Source organism: Myotis brandtii, unplaced genomic scaffold (assembly GCF_000412655.1).
Source record: "Myotis brandtii unplaced genomic scaffold, ASM41265v1 scaffold115, whole genome shotgun sequence".
NCBI lineage: Eukaryota > Metazoa > Chordata > Mammalia > Chiroptera > Vespertilionidae > Myotis > Myotis brandtii.
The window spans coordinates 6,221,017-6,244,390 of NW_005353967.1; the positions used below are offsets into that span (position 1 = coordinate 6,221,017).

Sequence of the window (23,374 nt, forward strand, 5' to 3'; positions counted from 1 at the left end):
TTCTGCTGGGTCTTGCCCCTGGGTTCTCTGTGCCACGCCCGACAGTATTGCCTTCTCCGGGCCTTTCACACACTCGTCTCTGTGGCCAGAAGCCTGAGATCCAGGTGTCCAGGGCATACTCCCTCCGGAACCTCTAAGGGAGGGTCCTTCCCACCTCTTCCAGCACCCGGCACTCCAGTCTCATCCTCTGTCGTTGTGTGGCCTCCCTCATGTGTCCGTGTCTCTCCTCTTCTGTCTCATAAGGACACTCTCACTGAACTCAGGGCTGCCCGGTGACCCAGGCCGAGCTCATCTCAGCGCCTTTGGCTTGATCACATCTGCAAAGAACCTTTTCCCAAACAAGATCTCATTTTCAGGTTCTAGGGTGAGGACAGGACACACCTAATGCGGGGCCACCAGTATACTAGCCCCCTGCTTAGGGAGCCCTCCTGACCCCAGGTTGGCTGTAGGACGAGACACCCCTCTATCTCCGCTGGTCCCTTGTGGGGCTGGGGGCTTGTGCTGATTGACTGAGGAAGGGATCAGGCACTAGAATTTTCTATGTGTGTCCTCATCTAACCCTCAGGGCACTTCTGGTGAGAGGGTGAGTGTCACCCCCGCGTGGTGGATGCCTGTTTATTGACGTGAAGTATCTGCCAGTTCTCCATCCCGTCTGCCCTACGTGTACCTGTGCTCCCGGGCCTTCTTTCTCCCCCATTTCATGGCACAGCTCCTGCTGGGTGCTCTGTTGGCAGAACGTCTCGTGACAGGAATGGAATTTAATTCATGGGGCACTGGGCAGGCATCTTGGAGCCCGGTACCCATGCTTGTTTGGGGGCCACTCTAAGGACTTCTTGGGTCCCTGAGTTGGGCAGGCAGCAGCAAGCTCCTTGCTTTTCTGTTCCTGTTGGTTCTTGGGGGCCTTCCTTCCAGCTGCTCTGCGGTCCTGGGCCCTGAGGGGCCCCTCTCAGAGTGGGGTGGCTACATCGCCCTGGAGGGCTCTCCCTAACATGTGAGACCCTCATTTTCTTAGCTCCCTGTGCCTAGTGCTCCCCTTGGCTACTGCTGGCCAGCTGTGTGCTTGGGTTTCACAGGAAACTTGCTGACGGATACCAGGGTGGCTCTGGGGGCTGCAGCAAAGTGTGGCTCCTGGGAGGTGGGTCCCCCTGAAACCACCAACCCCATGGTGCTGGAGAAGCTTCTGCTGCGGACACCAATTTTTCTGAGCCTTAGGGGAGGACAACTCCACCTTCCTCAGTTTTCCTGGCCCGTGAGCCTCCTTTTGGAGAGCTCACAGCCTGTCCTGGGGCTGCCCCATTCCGCCCAGCCCTGTCCTGCCCAGGTCCTTTGGGGGCCCAGAGTGAGGACACAGTGGCAGGATGGGCCCCGGCCCTCGGGTGGCTGGGTGGCCTGGGGAAGCTTGCCTCCTCTGCTCTTTCTTCTCTTGTGTCCAGGAGAAATTACCTTTGCCCTGTGAACAGGGAACAGCAAGGGTGTGATTTCGTTCTCACGCTTCTTGGACCCTTGGGCCTTCTGGGCAGCAGCCTGAGGCTACATGACAGGACATGAGCTGCATCCCACTCACACAGCCATAGTCCAGCCAGCCCAGCCTGTCGGGCTGCTCAACACCAGGACTGTGAAGGGCAGGGAGCTGGGTTGCGGGGCTGCTCTCCACGCTGAGCTGGGGCTCTGAGACCATCCCCAGGCACTTGGCGGGCGCCTGTGGACTCAGAAAGGCGGCTTTGTGCAGCTCCTGGAGGCTCCCGCTGCCTGGGACGGCCCTCGGGTGAGACGAGTGGCCATTGACATCGAGTGTCCGGGGCACCGCGGGGTGGGTGGCCATGTTATGATTAGCAATGTGAACAATTGCCAAAGGGCCGTGTTGTACTCAAATGGACTCAAATAAAGAGCTGAAGATGGTGGGGGCAGGGCTGGGCTGGCCCTGGGCGGGTCCACAGGATTCTGATGGCCTTTGTTCCCCTGAGCTGTTTACTGGAGGGGGTGCCCTGTCCATGGGGCAGCACTGACACTCCTAGACCTGGACACTGGGGGCCTGAGCCTCTGGTGGGATGGAAGTGAGAAGGGGGAGGTGAACAGACACCAGCTGCCTCCGGCTTCAGGTCCCTATGGCCTTTTGAATGTACTGTCCCATCCTGACCTTGCCTTTGCTGAGGGCCTCACACACACATATCTGAATACCCAGGAGGTCAAGGCCTGTGGGAACCTGGCAGATTGCCTCTGTGAGGAGCAGATCTCCCTAGACCTGCTGGCCAGGCCTCAGCCTCCCTTGGTGCCTCTGGGGTAGTTGTGCTTGGCATTTACCTGGGGGCTCTTGACATTATCCCCCCAACACCCCCTCCCTCCAGATCAGTGTCCTGGGACCAGGCCCTAATGGTGCCCATGAAGCACTCCTGGGAGGGCCTTCCTGGGTCCTTGGCGCCTGGGTCCCAGGATCACCTGCTGTGGAGGTCTCTGAGGAGAGGGAGGCACAGGCTCTCTCTACTTTTTCTTTTTCTCCTTCTGCACACTTTGTTTGGAGCTCCCTGGTTGCCTTTGAGAGTCCAGCGGCATGTGGCAAGGCTCTTCCTGCGCCCACAGCCTCCCCATAGGTGCCCTCAGCTCAGCTCCATCACCAGAGCTGCTCCCTGGCTGCCGGTCAACCCTGCAAGTGTCAGGCCCTCCATCGAGGTCTGCTCGGGAGTCAGTTTATCAGACCCTCAGGAATGCTTGCATTTCCAGGGCCTGTGGGGCTTCTCACACAGACCCTGGGCCTTGGGGATCCCAGCAGTGGTCCCAGTGACGATCCAAGGGCTGGTGGTGAGAGGTACCTCAGACCCCCAGTGGGTATAGAGATTCAGCCCTAACCTGTTTGGCTCAGTGGATAGAGGGTCAACCTGCAGATCAAAGGGTCAAAGGCTCATTTCCGATCAAGGCCACGTACTTTGGTTGCAGGCTCCTCCCCGGCCCAGGCCCTGGTCGGGGCTTGTGAAGGAGGCAACCAATATATGTGTTTCTCTCACATTGATGTTTATCTCTCCCTTTCCCTCTCTCTAACACTCTCCCTAAAAATCAATGGGAAAATATCCTCAGGTGAGGATTAACAAAAGAAGGAAGGAAGAAAGGAAGGAAGGAAGGAAGGAAGGAAGGAAGGAAGGAAGGAAGGAAGGAAGGAAGGAAGGAAGGAAGGAAGGAAGGAAGGAAGGAAGGAAGGAAGGAAGGAAGGAAGGAAGGAAGGAAAGAAGGAAGGAAGGAAGGAGAGAGAAAGAAAGAAAGAAAGAAGGAAAGAAAGAAAGAAAGAAAGAAAGAAAGAACCCATAAAAAGATTCGGAGGATTTGGGTGGCACCACACCCACCCCTCAGAAGTCCATGGGGTGGAGGACCAGTGACGCCCAGGCAGGAGCTCAGGGAGCTTGGGCGGCTTCCTTCTGATGCCCACTCTCCTGGGAGCCCTTTCCTACCTGCAGGGCTTGTGGCAGTATCTGTCACCAGCCTCAGAGACACACCCATTCCCGCAGAGCACAGCGGGTGGGGCCCGTCCACTCATTTCCCAATCGAGCTTGCAACATGTGCATCCCAGGAAACTCAGCCCACCCGAGGCGGTTGGCGCTGTGCCGTTAGAGGAAGAGGTTAATGTCAAGAACCCAAGCCGAGATCCTGCATTTAGACAGCAGAGCCACTGCCAGGAAGCAGCCTCCTCGGAGGCCGGCTGCCTCGCCAGGAGCTCAGCAGGTGCGGCTTCCCATCCAGGCCCACAGGCGTCTGAATCACAAGGGTCCTGTTCTCTTGAAAAGGGGACTTCTCCAGTGGGATTTCTGCATAACTCTGGTTACACCAGAAGGTTCCGGACTTCGGATTGTGTGATGTCTCACCAGAGTTAGACACCTACACCTGGTGATTTGGCAGAGAACGTTTCTCTTGTGTTCATGGTGGAATCAGGTGGCCCTGGCTGCAGGACGTTTCTCCGCAGAGTGGGTTCTTAGTGCACAGGTGTCTTCATTCTGTCACGTGCTCCGAGCTCAGGAAGATTAGTGGTGGGGGCGGGGTTTTGTCCCTCTCAAGGGTGGGACTGAGTTTCCAGCAGTTTGGCTGAGTCGGGCAGAATAGAGCCTGAGAACAGTGGCTGCTGCTGCGGACATGCTCCTGGGCAGGGCTGGGGCCACAGGGCTCTCTCTGTAGGCTCCCCCTTGAGAGTCTGAGAGCAGGGCCCAGAGCAGGCCTCGGGCACAGGATGCTGCTCCTGGGGAGGAGAGGCTGGTCAGGCCCAGCATTTCCCAGAAGCGGCCCCAGGGAGGCTGTCTGTGAGGCAGAGGCTCCCTGGGCAAAGGGGCCATCAGGAGGGTCTTGCACGTCAGTCCCCAGGTAGGGAGTTTGAGGTGGTGTGATGGTCCTGTGTGAGCTCTGGGAACCCTACGGCAGGCGCCAGTCCCCAGCCCCATGCATGCTGCTGGCCTGCCCCTGCCCCACTCCGCACGCTCTCTGGTTGCTCACCCAGTGTTCATGCAGCTTGCCCAGGCCCTCACTCCAGTAAGGGTCAGCCATTTGGGTGCACCCAGCTCCTACTGGGGGAGGATAGTGTGTCAGTTGGCCTGGTAATGCCCAGCATGCCACAGACAGTGGCACCCGAGGACGGAGGGGAGGTAGGAGGGAGCTACAGGCTGTGAGGGGCCTTGGGAGCCAGAAGGCACCTGCTTATAAGGCAAGATGGTCAGCTCCACCGGCCAGGTCAGATTGTAGGAACTGCCAGCAGCTGAAGGTGTAGATTGGGGACAGGACAAGGGAGCTCGTGGGGCATCAGCAATGAGTTGCTGGGCATGTGCTTGGGGGAGTGAGAGTGGAGATGATTCTCACCTATCTTTACATTCAGGGCACAACCATGTTCTGTCCAGGAAGGGAACCAGGAGAGCACAGAGCTGCTGTTGCTGCCACCCTTTAAAACCACACCTGGCCCTGCTCACAGACACATCTGGCCCTGCTCACAGACACACCTGGCCCTGCTCACAGACACACGCCCTGCTCACAGACACCCCTGGCCCTGCTCTCAGACATACCTGGCCCTGCTCACAGACACACCTGGCCCTGCTCACAGAAGAACCTGGCCCTGCTCACAGACACACCTGGCCCTGCTCTCAGACACACCTGGCCCTGCTCACAGACACACCTGGCCCTGCACACAGACACACCTGGCCCTGCTCACAGACAAAGCTGACCTTGCACACAGACATGTGAACTATTCATTCATTTGCAGCTAGGGTTCAAGGTCTGGAGAAGGGGCTGCACACAAACGGATACACTAGACAAGAAATATAAATTTAGAAGGCATGGGGAGCCAGGTGGAGACTTTACTCTCTAGCTGAGAGGCTCTCTGACTTCTCAGTCCCCTTTGCTTTTATTTACTAGAATACACGTTTGCCCTTTAGCAAAGCAAACAGGCATATCAATGGTAAAGTTTGGTAAACAATATCAGGTTAGGGCTGTGGTCGGCAAACCGCGGCTCGCGAGCCACAACTTCGTGGCCCATGCGAAGAAGTCGGTATTTTGTGGAAGAGCCACACTCAAGGGGCCAAAGAGCCGCATGTGGCTCGTGAGCCACGGTTTGCCAAGCCGCGGTTTGCCGACCACTGGGTTAGGGGATTGCCTTCAGCCATTTGGCCAAAACAGGGCAATATTATGCTGATTTTCAGTCCTTGCTGAATATCAAAGTCCATTAGCCTTCCAGTGGACTTCTTGCATAATTATGCTAACTACTTGTTGGTCTTAGCCTCTGACACAGGCACACCTGGCCCTGCTCACAGGCACACCTGGTCCTGCTCACAAACACTGGGTCCTTTGGCAGGCATGTCACTAACACAAATTTTCATTCCTCCTGTTTGGGGTGCTGTGTGCTAATGTTATGTGGCAACTGTGACTATCACCTGTTGTGGGTGTGTCCTGTGTCACCTTTTCTATAGGTTTTGCCTCAGGCTGTCAAGTCTCAAGCATGTTCAGGAAGAGTCATTCTGAAATGGGGCCTAGTTTATTCTGGAAATTGGGACCTTGTCATGGCCATCTTTGGAGCATCTATACCCTGTGAGGGGGTGGGGGGCCAGGGAGACCATGTGATATCTGAGAGACAGCCCACCCAGTGGTGAGGCAGCCCCTGGAGCCTGGTGGTCAGCCAGGGGCAGGTGTTCCCAGGTTCAGATGGGTCACCTGGCCAGGAGCTTCTGTTTGACTATTTCCCCGGGTGGTTGCCTTCTGGGTACCCAGCGCCTGCCCCTGTATCTCATGCTGCTCCGGTCTGTAATTCAACCTTTTGACTGCCCTGCCCTCTCTAAGCCTCCTTTAAAAATGCAAATCCGGTAACACAGTCTGCCCCACACCCAGTGTATCAGTTCCCTCTTGATCCCTCTAGGACATCGCCTGCCCCGCCTCAAGCAGGACCTGGGGAAGGCTAATGGCTCCCCCAGAACTGGACGTACTGGCTCCCCACACCTTACCTGCCTCCCACCTACTCTTCTCCCTGTCCCTTGCTGTCCTGTTTGACACCATCAGAGCCCAGAGCTGCTGAGGGGCTTGCTGGTGTGGTCCCTGCCAGGAGGGATCCTGTTGGGGCTGCTTGGTCAAAGGCCCAGGGTTGGGGAGGGACACAGCTCTCATTCTCCTGCCCAGGGACCCCTGAGGCCAGCAGGAGAGGGGTCCCAAGGGAGCCCAGCTCTTGGCTGGGAAAGTAGGTCCCACCTCCCGTCTGCCTCCCTGCCCCTCTGTGCATTCCTCCTCCTCCCTTTCCACCCCCCAAGCACACATAACATCCCTAAGAGTTGGAGGTCTTTCCAGGGAAGCAGATGAGAGAGGCCCAGGAGAGAGACTGGGTTTTCACCTGGAGCCAGGGGCCATGGACCATGAAATAAAACAGACCTTGACTCACTGGGGCTTTCCTGAGTTGTTGGAAAATCCTTACATTGAAGAAACAGGAACAGAGCCTGCTGGGCATCCAGGCTGCCATGTCTGTGGCCAGTCAGAGTGATACCTGATCAGTCTCCACTTCTACCTACACTGCCTTGTGCCTGTAAGGGGAATATTGGCCAGGGAGGGGTCAGCTCCCCTGGTAATGCAGGACACACATCTGGCAACACAGGACACCTACCTGGGCATACAGGGCACACATCTGGGCATACAGGACACACACCTGGAGATGCAGGATACTCACCTGGGGGGTGCAGAGTACACACCTGGAAACACAGTACCCACCTGAGAATACAGGCCACACCTCAGAGAATGCTTTATTTGGTGGGTTGGCATTTTGACTTCCTGGCAGCCTCTTCCTCTAAGTGACTTTAGTTTTCATTATGTGGAAAGTGGATGGCACAGGTGGGAATGGGCATGGAAGGCCACCCTGGGTTCAGACTCACCTCACTCCCCAGAAACCGTGGGCGCAGGAAAGCAGAGGGGAACCACAGCCTCCATGGGAAAGGGGGAGGGAGGAGAGGAGCCAGGTAGGTGGGGTGCTGGAGGCTGGCCCTTGGAGGGAGGCCCCTGCATGCAGGCTGTCATCACTGGTACAGAAGGGCTCTCTGGACACCCCTGTATCCCAGTAGACCTCTGCTGGAGCCCTCGGCTTCTTTTTAAATTAAATTAATTATTATTACACTAGAGGCCCGATGCACGAAGATTCGTGCAAGAATGGGCCTTCCTTCCCCTAGCTGCCAGCACCGCCTTCGCTCTGGAGCCGTCTTTCCGCCTTCCCACGCTGCCTAGAGGCCCAGAGCAGCTGGGGTGGTGCAGAACTCCTGCTCAGTGCCTGCATATGCAAATTAACCCACCATCTTTATTGTGTTAATTTGCATATTCACTCCTGATTGGCTGATGGGTGTTGCGAAGGTGTGGTCAATTTGCATCTTTCTCTTTTATTAGTGTAGATCGTTGTGGAACTAGCACATGGATTTACTGGGGCAATTCAAACAGAAGGATGTGACCCCTTCCCTCCACCCCAGCCTCCCTCAGTCTTTCTAGCAGCTCCAATGCTTCTCTCTCTAGTCCCCATGGTTGGCTTTCCCAGAGTGGGGTGCGTGATTTCTGCTCTCCCATGCCCTGCATCTCCATACAACAAACAATAGTCTTGGAGATCTTCCCCCACCACACATAGGGGCTAACTCCTGTTATTTTTGTTAAAGTAATTTTTAAAATATTTTACTATGATCATGCATTTTCATAGTAAAACAAAGCGGAAACCCAGAACAGAGAGCTGTGTTCTGGGTCTTGTGGCCGAGTTACCTCTGCAGCTTCAATGTCACAGACTGAACGGTTGGCAAGGGTGAGGGCAGCAGGGGCAGCGAGGGTGTGGCAGGGGTGGGGAGGTGCCCTGCTCCACCCACCTCCCACTTGGGTCATTGCTCCAGGCCCCTTCTGTCTACCATCACTTCAAACGTCTCTGAGCTGATCCTAAGTGACAACCCATCAACACACACAGACACAGTCCTAAAATGGCATTGAAGGCAGAGGCACACCGCCTGCAGCCACAGCTCCAGAAGGAAGCATGGCAGGTTGAAGCCGCCCGCCACCTGGTGAGAAAGGCCCTGGGCCTGCCGCCCCCAGGGCTGAGGTTAGAGGCTCCTGTTCATTTCCTGGACTTTCCTGGCCTCCTTGACCCTGTCTGTCTGCTCTTCCCAAACTCTCCCCCAGGTGCCCCTCCCAGTGCTGCCTGCCCACTCTGGGCGGGCCTCCTGCACCCTCCTCAGGGTTAGCCGTGGATTCTCGCTGCACTGATTGCCACCAACAGCCTGCTTGACAAGTGTGACAGAGCACCCAGCTCATCTGTGCGCAGCCGTCCGGCCCCTCACCCCAGGGGCCGTGGTCTGAAAGGGCTTTTTTCTTCAGCACCTTTAAAGCATGGACCCCTTTCTTCTGCTGCCCAGGGTGGCAGATGGAGACCAGGTGGGGTCTTCAGTATGGGAGCAACCTCAACTGTCCGGTGGGATTCAGGGCAGCATCCGTGGCAGACGCTTCGTGCATAGCAGCCACGTGCCGGCGCCTTCCTGCGCATCCAGCCTCCACTCAGGCTCCCCCTCCAATTCGTCTAAAATCACACTCACCATTGCCCTCTTACCTGCCTTCATTCTCCTCGGTGCACCTGTCACTACCTGATGTCATACCATTTATGTTTGTTTACCTCTTTATTGCCCGTATCCAGCTGGAAAGTAAAGCTACGACAGCAGAACTTTTTCACATCTTATTCCATCCCTCTCACTTTTTCATGGACTCGTTAAAGCCCCATGCCCAGCACGAGTTGGGCCGAGGGATGTGCGGTGCCTGAGCAGGTTGGTGTTCACCCCCTCCCGGCCGCCCCTGGTGTCCTTTATCCGCGGGATCCCTGGGGGCTGAGGCTCTCAGAGAGCCCACTCTGCGTTCCAGGATCAATGTATCTGTTCAGCATGTGCTCAGAGCACTTCACAGGGATTCGTTTTGTTCTTGTCATTGGTGGGGTGCCCAGTCCCGCCTCTTGCTGTTGTTTCCCTGGAGGGCTGGCTCAGCCCCAGTGTGTGTGTGTGTGTGCACATGTGTGTGTGCATGTGCGTGTGAGTGTGTGTGTGTGTGTGTGTGTGTGTGTGTGTGTGTGGGGGGGGGGGGGGGGGGGGGGGAGGGGCTTTGGGGAGGAGCCCTGGCTTCCCCCATCCAGGTTCTTGCTATAAAATAGTGCTGCTAAGAAAGCTGCAAAATACAGAAAAGCACAAGAAGAATGTCCACAGTTCCACCAGAGCCAGCGATCCCCAAAGCACACAGGGGTGCTTTCTTCTCACGATACGGCACTTCCTGGACCATGCACTGAGCTGGAAGCATCACAGGAGGTTTCTTCCTTTTTGACCAAGTTGAATGCACGTGCACATTCCCACAAGTCAACTCATGCTTCTAGTAACTGCTGAGCCATGTTTCCTTCCTGGGCACCGAGTGCTGAAGAGATGCTCAGCCGACCCCTCAAGAAGCTCCTGTTTCAGACAGAGAAATAGTGTCAGCAATAAACCTGGAAGCGATTCTGCCGCCTCCTGACTCCTTACCTTGGCACTGGATTCCTTGGAGGGATAGCGCTCCTGCCCCGCCCCTGAGCCCTGTGGGAAGCCGGAAGTGCTGTCCAGCTCTCACTCACACCCAGAGCAGGCTGTGCTCCATCACCGGGGGTCCAGGATCTCTCTCAGCAGCAGGTGCACTTTTTGCGCCATCACAGAGGATGGGGGACAGAGTGGGACCACAGGCCCCGAGGCCCCTGAGAACATCCAGTCCAATGGTGGAGGGCATTTGACTTCTTCCTGTTGGGAATCTGTAGGATCTTGAGTTCAGCAGGGCCACCAGGACCCACCCCCCCCACAATGCCCAGTCGCCCATCTTCCTCTGTCCTAAAGGGTGGTGAGAAGATAGATTGGGGATGTTCAGTGAATGGCAGAGCTGTGAGCAAGCTTGCACAGACTGCCCCTGGATTGTGTGTTGTGTGCCAGTGGGTCCCGAGTTCTGTCCTCTCATTGAGCCCCAGCAGTGACCTTTCTCAGGGAGGCAGACAGAGATGAGCCACTCCTCAGGGACCCATGGGGATCTTACATGTGGCTGGGCATCTCGGGGTCTTGCCCTGGCCGTGGCCTGATGCAGTGGGAGGCTGCATGGCTGCATTGCGTCCTGTGCTCATGAAACCCGCTAGAGGCAGCACGGGCTCCTATCTTCTGAGCCCCCGGGGACCCAGCCCAGCTTTGGGGATCTGGCACCTCACAGAGGCAGAGCCTCACGGGCAGGTCAGTGCAGACTCCCCATCTCCCCACACAGGACCCTCAGTGGTGGCTTTCCCCCAGTGCATGCAGTCCCCCACCCCCCTGCGCCTGGCTGACACCCTGGGGTGTCCCTCTCCCACTCGCAGGGGGGCAGCAGGCTCAGCCCTGAGGTGAGGGTAGCAGCCGATTCTAGATACCCCCTCCTCAAGGATGGCATCACTCTATGGACCCCAGGAAGGACGTCTTTCTGGGGAGTCACCCAGCAGGTGTGGCCCAGGGAGGAGACTTTGATGGGGGAGTGACAAGGAAGGGGCCCTGAGCCCCAGGTGTCTGAGCTGGGTGCACTACCCATGGCCCTGCCAATTGTGGATGGCTTTGACTATTTGGGGTCCTTAACCCAGCAATGGCTGGCAGGGTGCTGGTGCTTGAGGGGCAGTGTTGTGTTCAGCAGCAGGACAAATGCTCACCATCCTGCTGTGGCCTCTGGGTGGGGGTTCTGCCTCCTCATGCCCAGGGCTCGGCTCCAAGGGGCCCCAGGGGCCCTGCTACATCCCGGGTGCCTGCCAGCCTCCTGTCCTGTGAGTGAGCTGGAGGAGCCTTGGGCAGCGGCCCCGAAGAAACAGAATAACCCCTTTCTTCTCTCCTTTCTCCACCAGAAACATGGCCGACAGCAAGGCCAAGCCCACCAAGGCTGCCAACAAGACACCCCCCAAATCCCCAGCGGACTCTGCAAAGGACAAAGCAGCTAAGAGGCTGTCACTGGAGTCAGAAGGTGCCAACGAGGGGGCGGCCGCCTCGGCCCAGGAGCTCAGTGCCCTGGAGGAGGCCTTCCGGCGGTTCGCGGTGCATGGGGACACCAGAGCCACCGGGAAGGAGATGCACGGCAAGAACTGGTCGAAACTGTGCAAGGACTGCCAGGTGATCGACGGGAAGAACGTGACTGTCACCGACGTGGACATCGTATTCAGCAAAATCAAGTAAGTGAGCCGGGCTCTCTCACCACAGAGCCAGCTTCCCGAAGGCCTGTGGTCAGCCAGGCCACAATCCGGGGTCTGCTGGTGGATTTGGTATCTTAACGGGCTGTGAGGAAGTGTGATGCTTCAGGATCCTTCCCTTCCCAGAATCAGATGCCCAGGGATTGGAACCAGGGCAGGCTGCCTTGGGGTGAGCTGGGACCGGGGGAGGGGGGCACTGCCCTGCCCTCAGGAGCTTGGAGGGGTCTCAGTGGCAGAGCTCCTGGCCCACTGTGGGCTGAGCCTGAGAGGTGCCGCTCTGAAGCCTGTCCCCCAGGTCTGACCTGCATCTCGCCTGCCCCTGCCCGCGGCCCCTCTGTGGGGCTCCCCTTTCCTTTGGGAGTGATGGCACCTGAAGAAGAGTGTGGGTGACAGAGCAGTTAGCACCTGAGTCTTCAGCTGTGGCCCAGTGACTGTGAGCAGTGTGCTCGTGTGCTTCCTCGTATGCACATACATCTGTGTGCATGCAGGTGTATGTTCCTGTGCATCTGTGAAGACACGTGTGTGTGTGCATGTACATGTGCTCCTGCACACACCCTTTCTGCTGGACATTGGGAGCGTATCCAGGAAAGGTTACACACACCTGCTTCCCTTTCCACTGGGCATCTCTGGAGCATGAAAATATTCTCCTGCCCTCTGCACCCATGAGCACACGTGGGGAAATGAACAGCACCCCCAAGGCCATCAAGCGTCCAGCCCTCTCTATCCAGGTCATACTTGTTGCCAGAAAATGGCTTTATTTCAATTTATTTTTGGCCTGTGTCCATCGAGGCTGGTGTGATCCTTTAGTTATATGTTGCTGTGACCTTGCCATCTTTCATCTCAGATGCCCCCACGCCCTCCCTGCTGATGGCCTGGCTCCTCCCTCCCTCCGTCCTCCTCTGAGCACAGAGGCAGTGAAAAAGAGTTTTTCTTTGCACCCCCAGAGCCTATGACTTCATGACCCCACTTTGCTTGTGGAAATGTTTGGTGTATCTCCATCATGGTGAGGTCTCCCCAACTCCCCAGCCTGACATACCATCCACACAACCACGCCAGGCGATGGGCCAGTCACCATGGAGCCACGGGCCAGCCCTCCTGGGGTTGGCTCATTCCCACCAAGTGGGAGGTTGCACGGGGTGGCCTGGCTGGGGCAGGGTAGAGGTGGCCCCACAAGTGGTCCCTGAGGGCCAGCCATCAGGACCCAGTCACCACCAGCACAGGAGACTGGCATTCGCCAGGTAGAGGGACTCGGCCTCTCAGTCTCACCTGAACAGATGGAGGAACATTGCAGATTTACTACAGTCGGGCCAGAGCCCCAACGACACAATAGCACAGGGTATGGGATCCTGGTGGATGCTCCATTTCCTGTGAGCCTGTGCCTTCTCAAGGCCTAGGGTTAGAGAAGGGTGTGGGGCCAGGAATTGAAGGAAGGGGTGGTTGCCGGTAAGGAGGTGGGATGCAGGTGAGGAGGAGGAGGAGGGCACAGGTGTGGAGGGGAAGAGGAAGTGGGAACCTGTGAGGTGGAGCAGGAGCTGGGCCAGGTGAGGAGGAGGAGCTGTGGCAGGGCCTGGGATGAGGCCCAGCATGGGCCCTCTGTCCAATTCCTGGGCAGGTTCTCCAGGCCTTTAGCATTGGTCTTTGTAAACCCAGTGTGTCCAGGAGAGAAAGAGGGACAGACCCAGGAGCAAAGGAACCCCGAGAGCTGTGTCTGTGGGGGGTGTTACGGAAGGGCTGGAGGCAGGTGAGATGAGTGTTGTGTCCAGGGACAGGTCACCCCACCAAGGAGTGCCACAGGTTCCCACACCCTTGGCACCGGCCTAGACATGCAAAGTGTTGGGGCAGGTGGGGACAATTCTTCTTTCCTCGCTCTTAATTCCTTCTGCAGTGAATTGCCTTTAAGCTATTGCATGCAGGCATGTACACACATGTGCACACAGGAGCTCACATATGTGTACACAGACCTGCCTGTGCACATGAGCTCACAGTGCGCGTGCACACATACACACACACACACATATGAACAATACATGCAGGTGCACACAGGTAGAACTCAGGCTGCCCATATCCTTGCAGGGGGAGAAGTGGCAAGTGTGGTGGTGGCTCGTTCAGAAGACAGCTGCCCTGGACAAGCCCAGAAACCCTGTATGCAGGAGGCATGTGCACCCCATTACCCACATGGGGGGCACTGGCTTCAAGGAGTGAGTGGGCACCAGGAAGGACTCCATCTGCTCCCCATGTCGATCCTGGGAGGCAGGATGACAGCTGCTTGGATTCAGGACTGAGGTGTGGACCTCAGCTCCTGGGCATGGTGGGCCCCCCATTGCAGATCCCAGGACTATTCGTGGTCCCCTGGTATCCCTGCCTCAGGTCACTTTAGGGGACACGGAATGGGAGAACGGGTAACTGTGGCCTGGCCCGGTGAGGGGTTGTGGCCACTACACAGTGAAGACCAGTTTGTAGTGGCTACAGGGGCCCCCAGAAGGGATCAGGGAACCCCCTGCCTGGGTGGCTTGCTGGATACCACAGGTTACAGTAGGAGGGACTCACGCCCTTGTCCCTGGGTGGGAGAGGTGGACAGTGCCCTGGGTAGGGTCACAGGATCCTGCAGGACGGGCCGAGACCTCAAAGTTGCTGACTTGGTAGAGAAGAGCAGCTCTTCTGTTTGGGGGTGGTTGCCAGGGCTCTGGGCGGTGACGCCAGCCAGGGTATCTGCAGCCTTTGTTTAGGTCCTGTCGCCATGGCAGTGCCTGTTTGTTTTGATGTTACTATGTGTTAAATTTTAAACAAATTTCTTGCAGCTCTATACCAGGTCTAGATGGAAGACTATTGTTACCTAGACAAAGACTCCGACATCCTCCACGCCCCAAAGGACAGATGATGGTCAGTCTGAAAGATTAATTAGTCAGGACCTCATATGCACAAGCGGGAGGGTCACCCTGACAGTCCCATTTGGGGGGCCATGGACGGCACCATCCCCTTCTGTCCTGTCTGCATGTGTGGGGTCAGGCATGCGGTTCCCACCCTGCAGGTGGAGAGGACAGACCAAGGGGGCAGAGGAGGGCGGGGTCTCTGCTGCAGCCTCTCCTGACCCATGCACATGCCTGTCTGGTCGGTGCTGTGTGCATGCAGAGAAAACAACCTGTTTCTCGTGACACTGGTGCAGGGAGACAGCTCAGCCCCTGTGTCTGGCATCTGGGTCTCAGGTTAGAAGGAAGCAGGTGGGCGGGGCTCCCTGTCACTGAAGACTTGGAAAGCTGCCCCATTCTTGCCACACACGCTACAGTCAAAGCCAGGACACATGGAAATTGTCTGAAGCAGGGGCTCCTGGGCCATGGGTGTGCACCCCAGAGGCTCAGCATAGAAGCACAGGCCTGGGGCCTAGATGCCATCCAGTGGTGTCCAGAGCCCAGAGCAGGCTGAGCCCATAGTAGGAGCCCCAGCAAGGCTCGAGTGTGGGGTGGGGTGTCACCGAGAGCTGATATGGCCACACTCCGGGAGGAAGGGCAGCCCCTGCCCCTCCCTCCAGGCTGGCGGTGTGGTTGGGGCATTGGGGTTGGTGCACCCAGTCCCCCCTCCCCCCTGTGCTTTCAGCTTCGTGTTGGGGTCTCCCAGTGTCAGGGTGGCTGTGGTGGGAGTGCTTCTCTGTGGGGCCCTCTGGTGACCACTGGCAGCAGTGCAAGGCGTCCACCGGGCCTCTGGGCCCTGCCCCTCCCCGGGTAAGTCCAAGCCACCTCAGGCTTGGACCAGGCAAACAACGAAGTTAGGGTTAGGAAGAACCCTGAGGGTGTTTTCTCCTCCTTAGGGGAAGTAACTGAATGTGGTGGGCAGGAGGGGTGGGCAGGTCACAGCTGTCCCTTCAGGCAGGTCGGGGCCATCTGCAACCAGACCTACGATTTGAGTGGCTATCAGCTGGGTCTGCACTCGGCTCTGCACCTGCTGGGGCCCAGGCAGGCAAGGTGGTCAGTGGAGGGAGTGGCTCTGGCCAGGGGTGAGGGCGAGTGTCTGCCAGGAGAGCCCTCCCCGAGCATAGCAAGCAATCCTCCAGGCAGGGCTCCCCGAGGGGTGCGTCCCCCCCAGACAGCTCCTCCAGGTGCCCCCACATCTCGCTGGCCCAGGGGATGATGGGAATGCTACCGAGGCTCCCAGCTCTCTGACCTTCATCAGTGCCTTAGATCTCCCCCTCGACACCCCACTTCCTGCCCACAGTGGCATCCTGGCTGCTCTCTGGACAGGGCGCCAGGTCCCAGCTGCTGCTGGTCAGGGGAGCCTGGGAGAACCAGCACTTTTTCCGGCACTCCCACCCCTCCACCCTCAATGGCCCAGTAGGCTGGACGCTGCCCCTCAGAGAGGGGCCTGGGAGAGTGCAGTTCGCTCTGATACTCGGTGCTGGCAAGGAGGGCATGGGGGTCATGGTGGGTGCTCCATCCTGGGCGCATCCTGGGTGTTGGCCCTGGAGACACACAAGCCTGGGTCTGTCCTGGGAGGGCTGAACTGGCCCGAGTGTCCCTGGGTGGCCTTCAGGAGCAGCCCGCCCAGCCCCTCCTTGCTTGCCCTGAGTTGGGCCTGGAGGCCCAGGGGACGCAGGGGCCTCGCGTCTGGCTTTCCAGCAGAACAACAGCCTCTGAGTAGGGCTGTGGGGGTGGAGGGCTGTGGGGACACCTCTGTGTGCACTTGGGAACAGGCTCGCTCTGTGTGGACTGCAGCGTGATGTGATCCCATCCCCAGGGAAGCGCCTGGCATTGTCACCGTAGAACTCCCTGGGGACTCTCTCAGCAGGAGGGCACCAGGTCCCCTGGGGAGGGCTCCAAGACCCACCCACCGGCCACAGAGGGATCCTGGGGGACACCTGGCCCGGCCAGGTGGAGCGGCCAAGTCAGGGACCTGGGCCAGTGTGTCAGCCCAATCTGAATGCGCCCTTTGACGGGAGTCCCTGTGGGCCACCCCCCACCCTGGCCGGAGTGACTCACCCTGGTGGCGCCTGGTGCCGCAGTGCCCAGAGAGGGCTGTGCGCTCTAGCGGCTGGTCACCGGGCCAGCCGTCAGGCCTGGTGTCCACATGCCAGCCTGGGCAGGCCGTGAATAGGAGACAGGAGTGCCTGTGACAGCCCAGGACAAACAGGCCCCCTCGGGCCCCAGAGGTTACCCACCAGCAGGGTCAGGAGTAAGACAAGAGTCTGTGTTTACACCATTCCAGGCACCTCAGGCTGAGGGCAGCTTCCCTGGAATGCCCTCCATGCCCACAGACTTCGTGCATTTGTGGATGCTGTCTGAGAGCTTTGAGGGGCAGAACCCACCACCAAACACTGTGGGTCTAAGGAAACCCCAATCCAGCACGTTACCCAGCCCCTGCCCTGTGGTCCTTGTCCATGCAAACGCCCTCGGGTCAGGTGGCTCTGAATGTGCCTGAGGGCCCATCCCTCCTGCCTGAATGGTCTCCCTGAGGGTGAGGTTGGGCTGCAACCTCCAATCAGCAGTCTCCTGCCCATGGGCCTGTCAATCAGCATGGACCAGGTCTTCAGACACATGTGTAACGAACGTGGGAGGGAACCCCTGTGCTTGCTGGGGGCATGCTTGTCCATCCGTTGCTGAAGGGCAGGGGCTGTTTCTGGGTCTTGGTGACTATGAGCAGAACTGTGAGTAGGGAGGCAATAATGCATGAGCTTGTCTTCATTGCTCTTGAGTGAGAACTCAGGAGTGGGTCTTGGGGTCATGCCATAGGTGTGACCTTTAAGAAACTGCCAGGCAGCCTTCCACAGTGGCTGCTACGCTGTGTCCCCACCGGCTGCGTCGGACGGACCCCAGAGCCCCGCATCTCCCCAGCACTGGGGATGTCGCCACAGTCCTCTAGTCACTGGGGCCCCCTGTGGTTGTACGGCGTCTCCCCTGGAACTGACAACGTGGTCTCTCCATGTGCTTGTTTGCCACCCACCAATCTTGGTGAAGTGTCTGGTTCAAATATTTTGTCCAATTGTTTACACTGGATTTCTTCTTCTTGTTGCGTTTTCAGAGTTCTTCATATATTTCCAATACAGTCCTTTATCAGACATGTTGTGCGAGTATTTCTCCCAGTCTGTGGCTTGTCTTTGCATTACAGTGTTTTTTGAATAGTTATAAAATAGTTATAAAATTCATCCTTTTTTTTTGGATGGACTGTTTTCTGGTCTCATTTCTAAGACATCTCTGTCTAACCAAGGTCATAAGTATTTTCTTAGATGTTGTTCCAGAAGTTCTATAGTTTTAGGTTTATAATAAGTTTAGACTGACCCACGTTGAGTTAGCCTTGGTATATGGTGTGAGGCACAGATTGACTTTTGAATAGTTATAAAATTCATCCTTTTTTTTTGGATGGACTGTTTTCTGGTCTCATTTCTAAGACATCTCTGTCTAACCAAGGTCATAAGTATTTTCTTAGATGTTGTTCCAGAAGTTCTATAGTTTTAGGTTTATAATAAGTTTAGACTGACCCACGTTGAGTTAGCCTTGGTATATGGTGTGAGGCACAGATTGAAGCTCATTATTTTACGCGGATGTCCAGTTAGTGAAAGGTGATCCTTGCTCCGTTGAATAGCCTTTGCTCTTTTGTGGAAAACATGTTTGCCATTTTGAACTGGGGAAGATCCAGTCAAAATGGCAAAAATGCCTTTTTAGTTAAAATGATAAAAGGTGAAAAGCCAGTTTAGAGCATTGGACTGACCTCCCTTGGGAAACTCTGAGCTGTCACCGGTGCGTCTGGATGAAGGGTTGCACGCAGCCCCTGCCCAGCCCTGTGGCTCACTGTGCTGCTCATCTGGACTGGCCCTGGTCAGGCTGTGTGGCCTCTGGGCAGGGGGCAGCAGGGTCCTGGGTGGTGGGCCTGATGTGCGGGCCCTGGGCACACCTTGCCGGGTATCCTGGGAGTGCCCCGCTCTTGTCCCTGGGTGGTAACCATGACCCAAGACTGCCTGCCAGCCAGGACCAAGGCCTCTTCCCTGTTGTTCAGATCTGACGGGCTTCTCACCCTAACTTTTCTTTGAAAGTCCTCCCAAGTGGAGGCCACACACATGCCCCATTTAGAACCAGACAACGGCTCTGTTTTAATGTCCAGTTGTTCATAAAGGATGTGCTTCCTTTAAGCTTTTTTCCAAGACAATTTATATTTGCTGCTGTTGCCAATGGCGACTGACTGTTGGGGGTAAACACTGCAGGGGGAAGGGCATGTTCTGTGTTTTAATGTTAGACTCACTTTCTGGTGTGGGTCCCCCGATGTCAGTGGATGCCCAGGCAGGGTTAGGGTTCCCCAAGGTCACTGGGTCCTGGGTCCGGTGCCCAAGTCCCCTCTCCCTGCAGGGGCAAGTCCTGTCGGACCATCACGTTTGAGCAGTTCAAGGAGGCGCTGGAGGAGCTCTCCAAGAAGAGATTCAAGGACAAGAGCAGCGAGGAGGCCGTGCGAGAGGTGCACAGGCTCATTGAGGGCAAGGCCCCCATCATCTCAGGAGTGACGGTGAGCAGGGCCACTGGGTGGGTCCCTTGGGAAATAGGGTCCATGGGGTCGTGGGGACAGATGGCAGTGGCCTAAAGACGGGGTGAGAGCCTTAATCCCCAGTGTGGGCCGGCCCAGGCCACCTCCCCGGGCTAAGTTGAGAGTGGATTCCAGGAGCATTAGCACCCCTTGTGGTCGGACCTAGCCCCTTTGGTTTCCCTCTCTGGCTCCCTGACAAACCCATTCTTTCTCCTGAGGCGTGATGGCAGTTAACCTCTCTCCCTGCTCTCCTGCAGAAAGCCATCTCCTCGCCCACCGTGTCACGGCTCACGGACACCACCAAGTTCACAGGCTCCCACAAGGAGCGCTTCGACCCATCAGGCAGGGGCAAGGGCAAGGCCGGCCGCGTGGACCTGGTGGACGAGTCGGGCTACGTGCCAGGCTACAAGCACGCGGGCACCTACGACCAGAAGGTGCAGGGGGGCAAGTAGCCAGTCCCCCAGGGACAGGGCCTTCCTCCTTTGCTGGCCCCACATCACCTCACACTTCTTTACATTCCTGGGCTCACTGGGGCAGAACTCAGACGCTGGGGTGGAGGGGCTGTGGGTGACTCCCAGACCTCCTCCTGCCTGGAGCCCCGGCACGCTCCTCTCCTACCCCAGGTGCAGCCCCTGAACTCACTGACCTTCCTCTAATGCACCTGCCTCATCCCACGTTGGGAAGTCAACGGATGGTCATTTCCAAAGTGTTTCCTGGATCCAGACCACACAGGCCACCTGGTTTGCAGGTGAAAGGGGTGTTTTGAAGGAGCAGGTGGGACAGACCCTGCCAGAGGTGATGCTGACCTCCTGACCAGCAGACCTGCCCAGGAACCATGAGGGCAACATGCACTAATGCACTAACCAGCAGCACCAGGGAGACTACGTGAACCTCGAACAGGACACAGGGACGTCTCTGAGGGCTCCGTTCAGATGTGCGACACATAGGTGCATGCTTACACACGCACACACTCACGCACTCATGGACACATGCTTACACATGCTCATGCCCCCCCACATCCACTCACACACACATGCTTACACACACACGCCCACCAACCAGGTCTGTGCTGAGGACGGTCATGTGAGTGAAGGCTGGTGTGCGAAGGAAGGTGAGCCCGTGAAAGAATGCTCCACAGGAGACCAAAGGAAAGTGATCTGAAGTGTGAAGTTAGAAGTTTTTAAAATGGACACTAAGGACAGGTCATTTCATTTTGCTTTTTAAAGAAAAGAAGAAATCAGAAGAAACAGTGACTGTGTGTTTATTCCCAGAGCGGATCAGGGAAGAATCAGAATATCCTGTGTCTGTGACTCTCTCTCCCTGTTGGCCCTGAGGCTCCCCCACAGACAGGTGTGTGATGGGGCATCTTCTGCCCGTCCCTGTTCTGAAATCAGGGCCTCGAGGCAGCAGTCACCGTGGCTACTCCCTTTGCTCACAGTGCAGCACAAATCTCTGCGGCTCCAGCCTCTGCAGTTAATTCTTGCCTCTCTGAACTCTCTTGACCTGGGAGTGCAGGAAACTGCACAACAAGACCAGGCCAGGGAGGGCCTCCCCTAAAGGCCCACACATATGCTGGGGTTGGCAGGCGCTTTCACAGTGGCCACAAGGCAACACTCCATTTGCATACATGCAGCCACAGCCTGGTGCGTCACCTTCTGGCTATGTGGTCCTGGAGCCGATCCTGGGAAAAGCCCACGGCAGTCTCAGAAGATGCTTCCACAGCCAGTGTCTGCTCTGCACTTCTTCCTGGTCACGGCCTGGCCCAGCACGGGCGGCTGAAGCAGGGACCAGCACCGCCACGGCACACGGGCTGGTCACTGCTGGGGCTGGGGAAGGCTCAGGGCCAGCATCTCCAGCTGTGTCTCCACCAGACCCCTCACACACCAGCCTCCCCTCACCATCCCCGTCCGCCTCTGTGGACAGCTTCATTCGGAGGTCCTGGGAGCTCACAGCGTGTGGCATTGGAACCCAGGGGATGGAGCGCAGGCTCCGAGGGCCACTTCTAGGGCTAATCTCACCATTGTCTCGAAAGTTTCTAACTTGGGGATCCTAAGCTGCCAGCAAGGCTACTCTACAGTGAGGAGACTGAGGACCAGGGGCTGGGCAAAGGCAGGCAGGATGCCAGTCCCCACCCTGTGCCTCCCTCCTCCCCCAGGCTGGACCTTTAGGGGAAACCCAAAGGCAAGAATAACCTGTGGAAAACGTGTCTGAAGACAACTGAACGTGCAGTGTTTCTTGACAATAAGCTGATCACAAACCACAGCCCTCGTGTTCCAGCGCTGGCGAGGTTTCCTTCCGTGGCCACATTTCCCCCCATGCCTGGCGGCACTGCCACGGGGGCATGCCGTGGGCTCCTGGTCAGGCTGCTTTTCTCCTGCCCCTGGGCAGCCCCGTTCCCCTCGTCACAGACACTGGAATCGGCAGGACCTCGGCCACATGCACGCTGGCAAAGGCTGCCCACACCACAGCCCACAGAGGCAGATGTCACCTGGGCCTGCCATGGGTGCAGGCCCTTCTCAGCCCTTCCTTGCCTGCTGGACCCCGGAGAGAGGTGCCAGCACCAGGACAGGTCTCCTGTCCCAGAGCATTGTCTTCAGGCAAGAACAGCTCCACACGAAGGTTCCAGCCTCCGTCGAGGGCCAGCTGCCAGAGCACCCTAGGAAATGGGGTCTGAGCAAAAGAAACAACGTGCGTCTGTCCTCCGACCCCGTGGCAGCCCGTGCTTTCTCCCACGGTGCCGCCTCAGAACTGGACCCCCCAGGCCTGTGCGGCAGCCCTGGCTGCGGAGCACCAACCCACCCCCTCAGGCTGGTGGAGGGGAGCTACTTGACAGGAAACCCTTGGCCCACTTCTGAGGAAAACGTCAGAATGCTCTGCTCACCCTGATAGCAGCAGCTTCTTTTTGGGTTTTCTGAATGAAATCAAGTGCACACAGCTGCTCCTGTCAGTGGCCCTCCCCATCCCCGCCCACCCAAGCTCAGGGGAGAGCCCCACACCCTGGGCCCGACTTCCCACACGCCCGGGCCGGGAGTCTGTCCACAGCTCCGCGGTCCCGCTGGCCACACAGGCGCTGCGGTTGCCCTGCGTCCCCTGCCCGTCCCCAGGCTGCGTCAGGCTCACACACAAGCCAGGACACATTGTTCTCCAGTCAAAGTAGAGCTTTGAAAACCCACCCACCCCTCTCTGTCAGAGAAGGAGGAAGAAGGGCTAAGTCATGCGGACTCAGTATTCACCGTTCTGCCCCTTTAATCGCCTGGTGAGTGCATCATTGCGTCTGTGTGTAGCTTCTCACCTCCAACTTCACTGCACAAAACCGACACACATGCATGTCCCTCCACCGGGTTCTGAGTATTGTGAATACGTAGGCAGTGTGTGTCTGTGCTGCACGTTCTTATGCAATGCCAGTCAGCTTCTAACCATGGTCACTTAGAATTTAAATATCTATCTGTGAACAAAAGAAACTGCACAGCAGGCACCCAGGAGACAGGCCGCGTTCCGAGGGGAGGACACCCAGGAGACGGGATGCGTTCCGAGGGGAGGACACCCCAGGAGACAGGCCGAGTTGAGGGGAGGACACCCCAGGAGACAGGCCGCGTTCCGAGGGGAGGACACCGGGAGACGGGATGCGTTCCCGAGGGGAGGACACCCCAGGAGACAGGCCGAGTTCCGAGGGGAGGACACCCGGGAGACCGGATGCGTTCCCAGGGGAGGCCAGTGCGATGGTGTCTGAACATCAGCAGAGAAGAGAAGGAGTGCGTTTGAGAACACTGATTATACCGGAATCCAGTGCGACGGTGTCTGAACATCAGCAGAGAACAGAAGGAGTGCGTTTGAGAACACTGATTATACCGGAATACTTATTTATTTCTATTTAACACAACTGGGCAGTAGTCAGGAATAGAGTTAGCTTTACCAAAACTGAAGTTCAAATTACATAATTTTAAAATATTATAGTAAGATATATATTTATACTGGAGTATTTTTACACCTTTAATATTCTCGGGCTTGAGTTTTGAGACAGATGAAAATTATAGCAGATGCTGACCCGTCGGGGAAAGGTCCGCGGAGGCCTTCCACTGGCATGGCTCGCTGCCTGTCTGTGCTCCTCGCCGCTGTGTCCCAGTGGCTGAGAGCTCCGGGCAGGCCAGTGGCCGTCTGACCGTCTGAGTGGACAGA

At 57.2% G+C, this 23,374-nt stretch overlaps 1 protein-coding gene across 1 annotated transcript; it reads left to right on the forward strand.

Annotated features, from left to right (window-relative positions):
- The first annotated feature begins 9,694 nt into the window (after window positions 1-9,694).
- On the forward strand, window positions 9,695-21,871 carry TPPP (tubulin polymerization promoting protein). The gene is made up of 4 exons (XM_005857904.2): window positions 9,695-10,151; window positions 11,363-11,683; window positions 19,027-19,180; window positions 19,456-21,871. The coding sequence occupies exons 2-4, from the start codon at window positions 11,367-11,369 to the stop codon at window positions 19,648-19,650; spliced, it is 666 nt and encodes a 221-aa protein (XP_005857966.1). The 5' UTR covers window positions 9,695-10,151; window positions 11,363-11,366; the 3' UTR covers window positions 19,651-21,871.
- The last annotated feature ends 1,503 nt before the right edge of the window (window positions 21,872-23,374 follow it).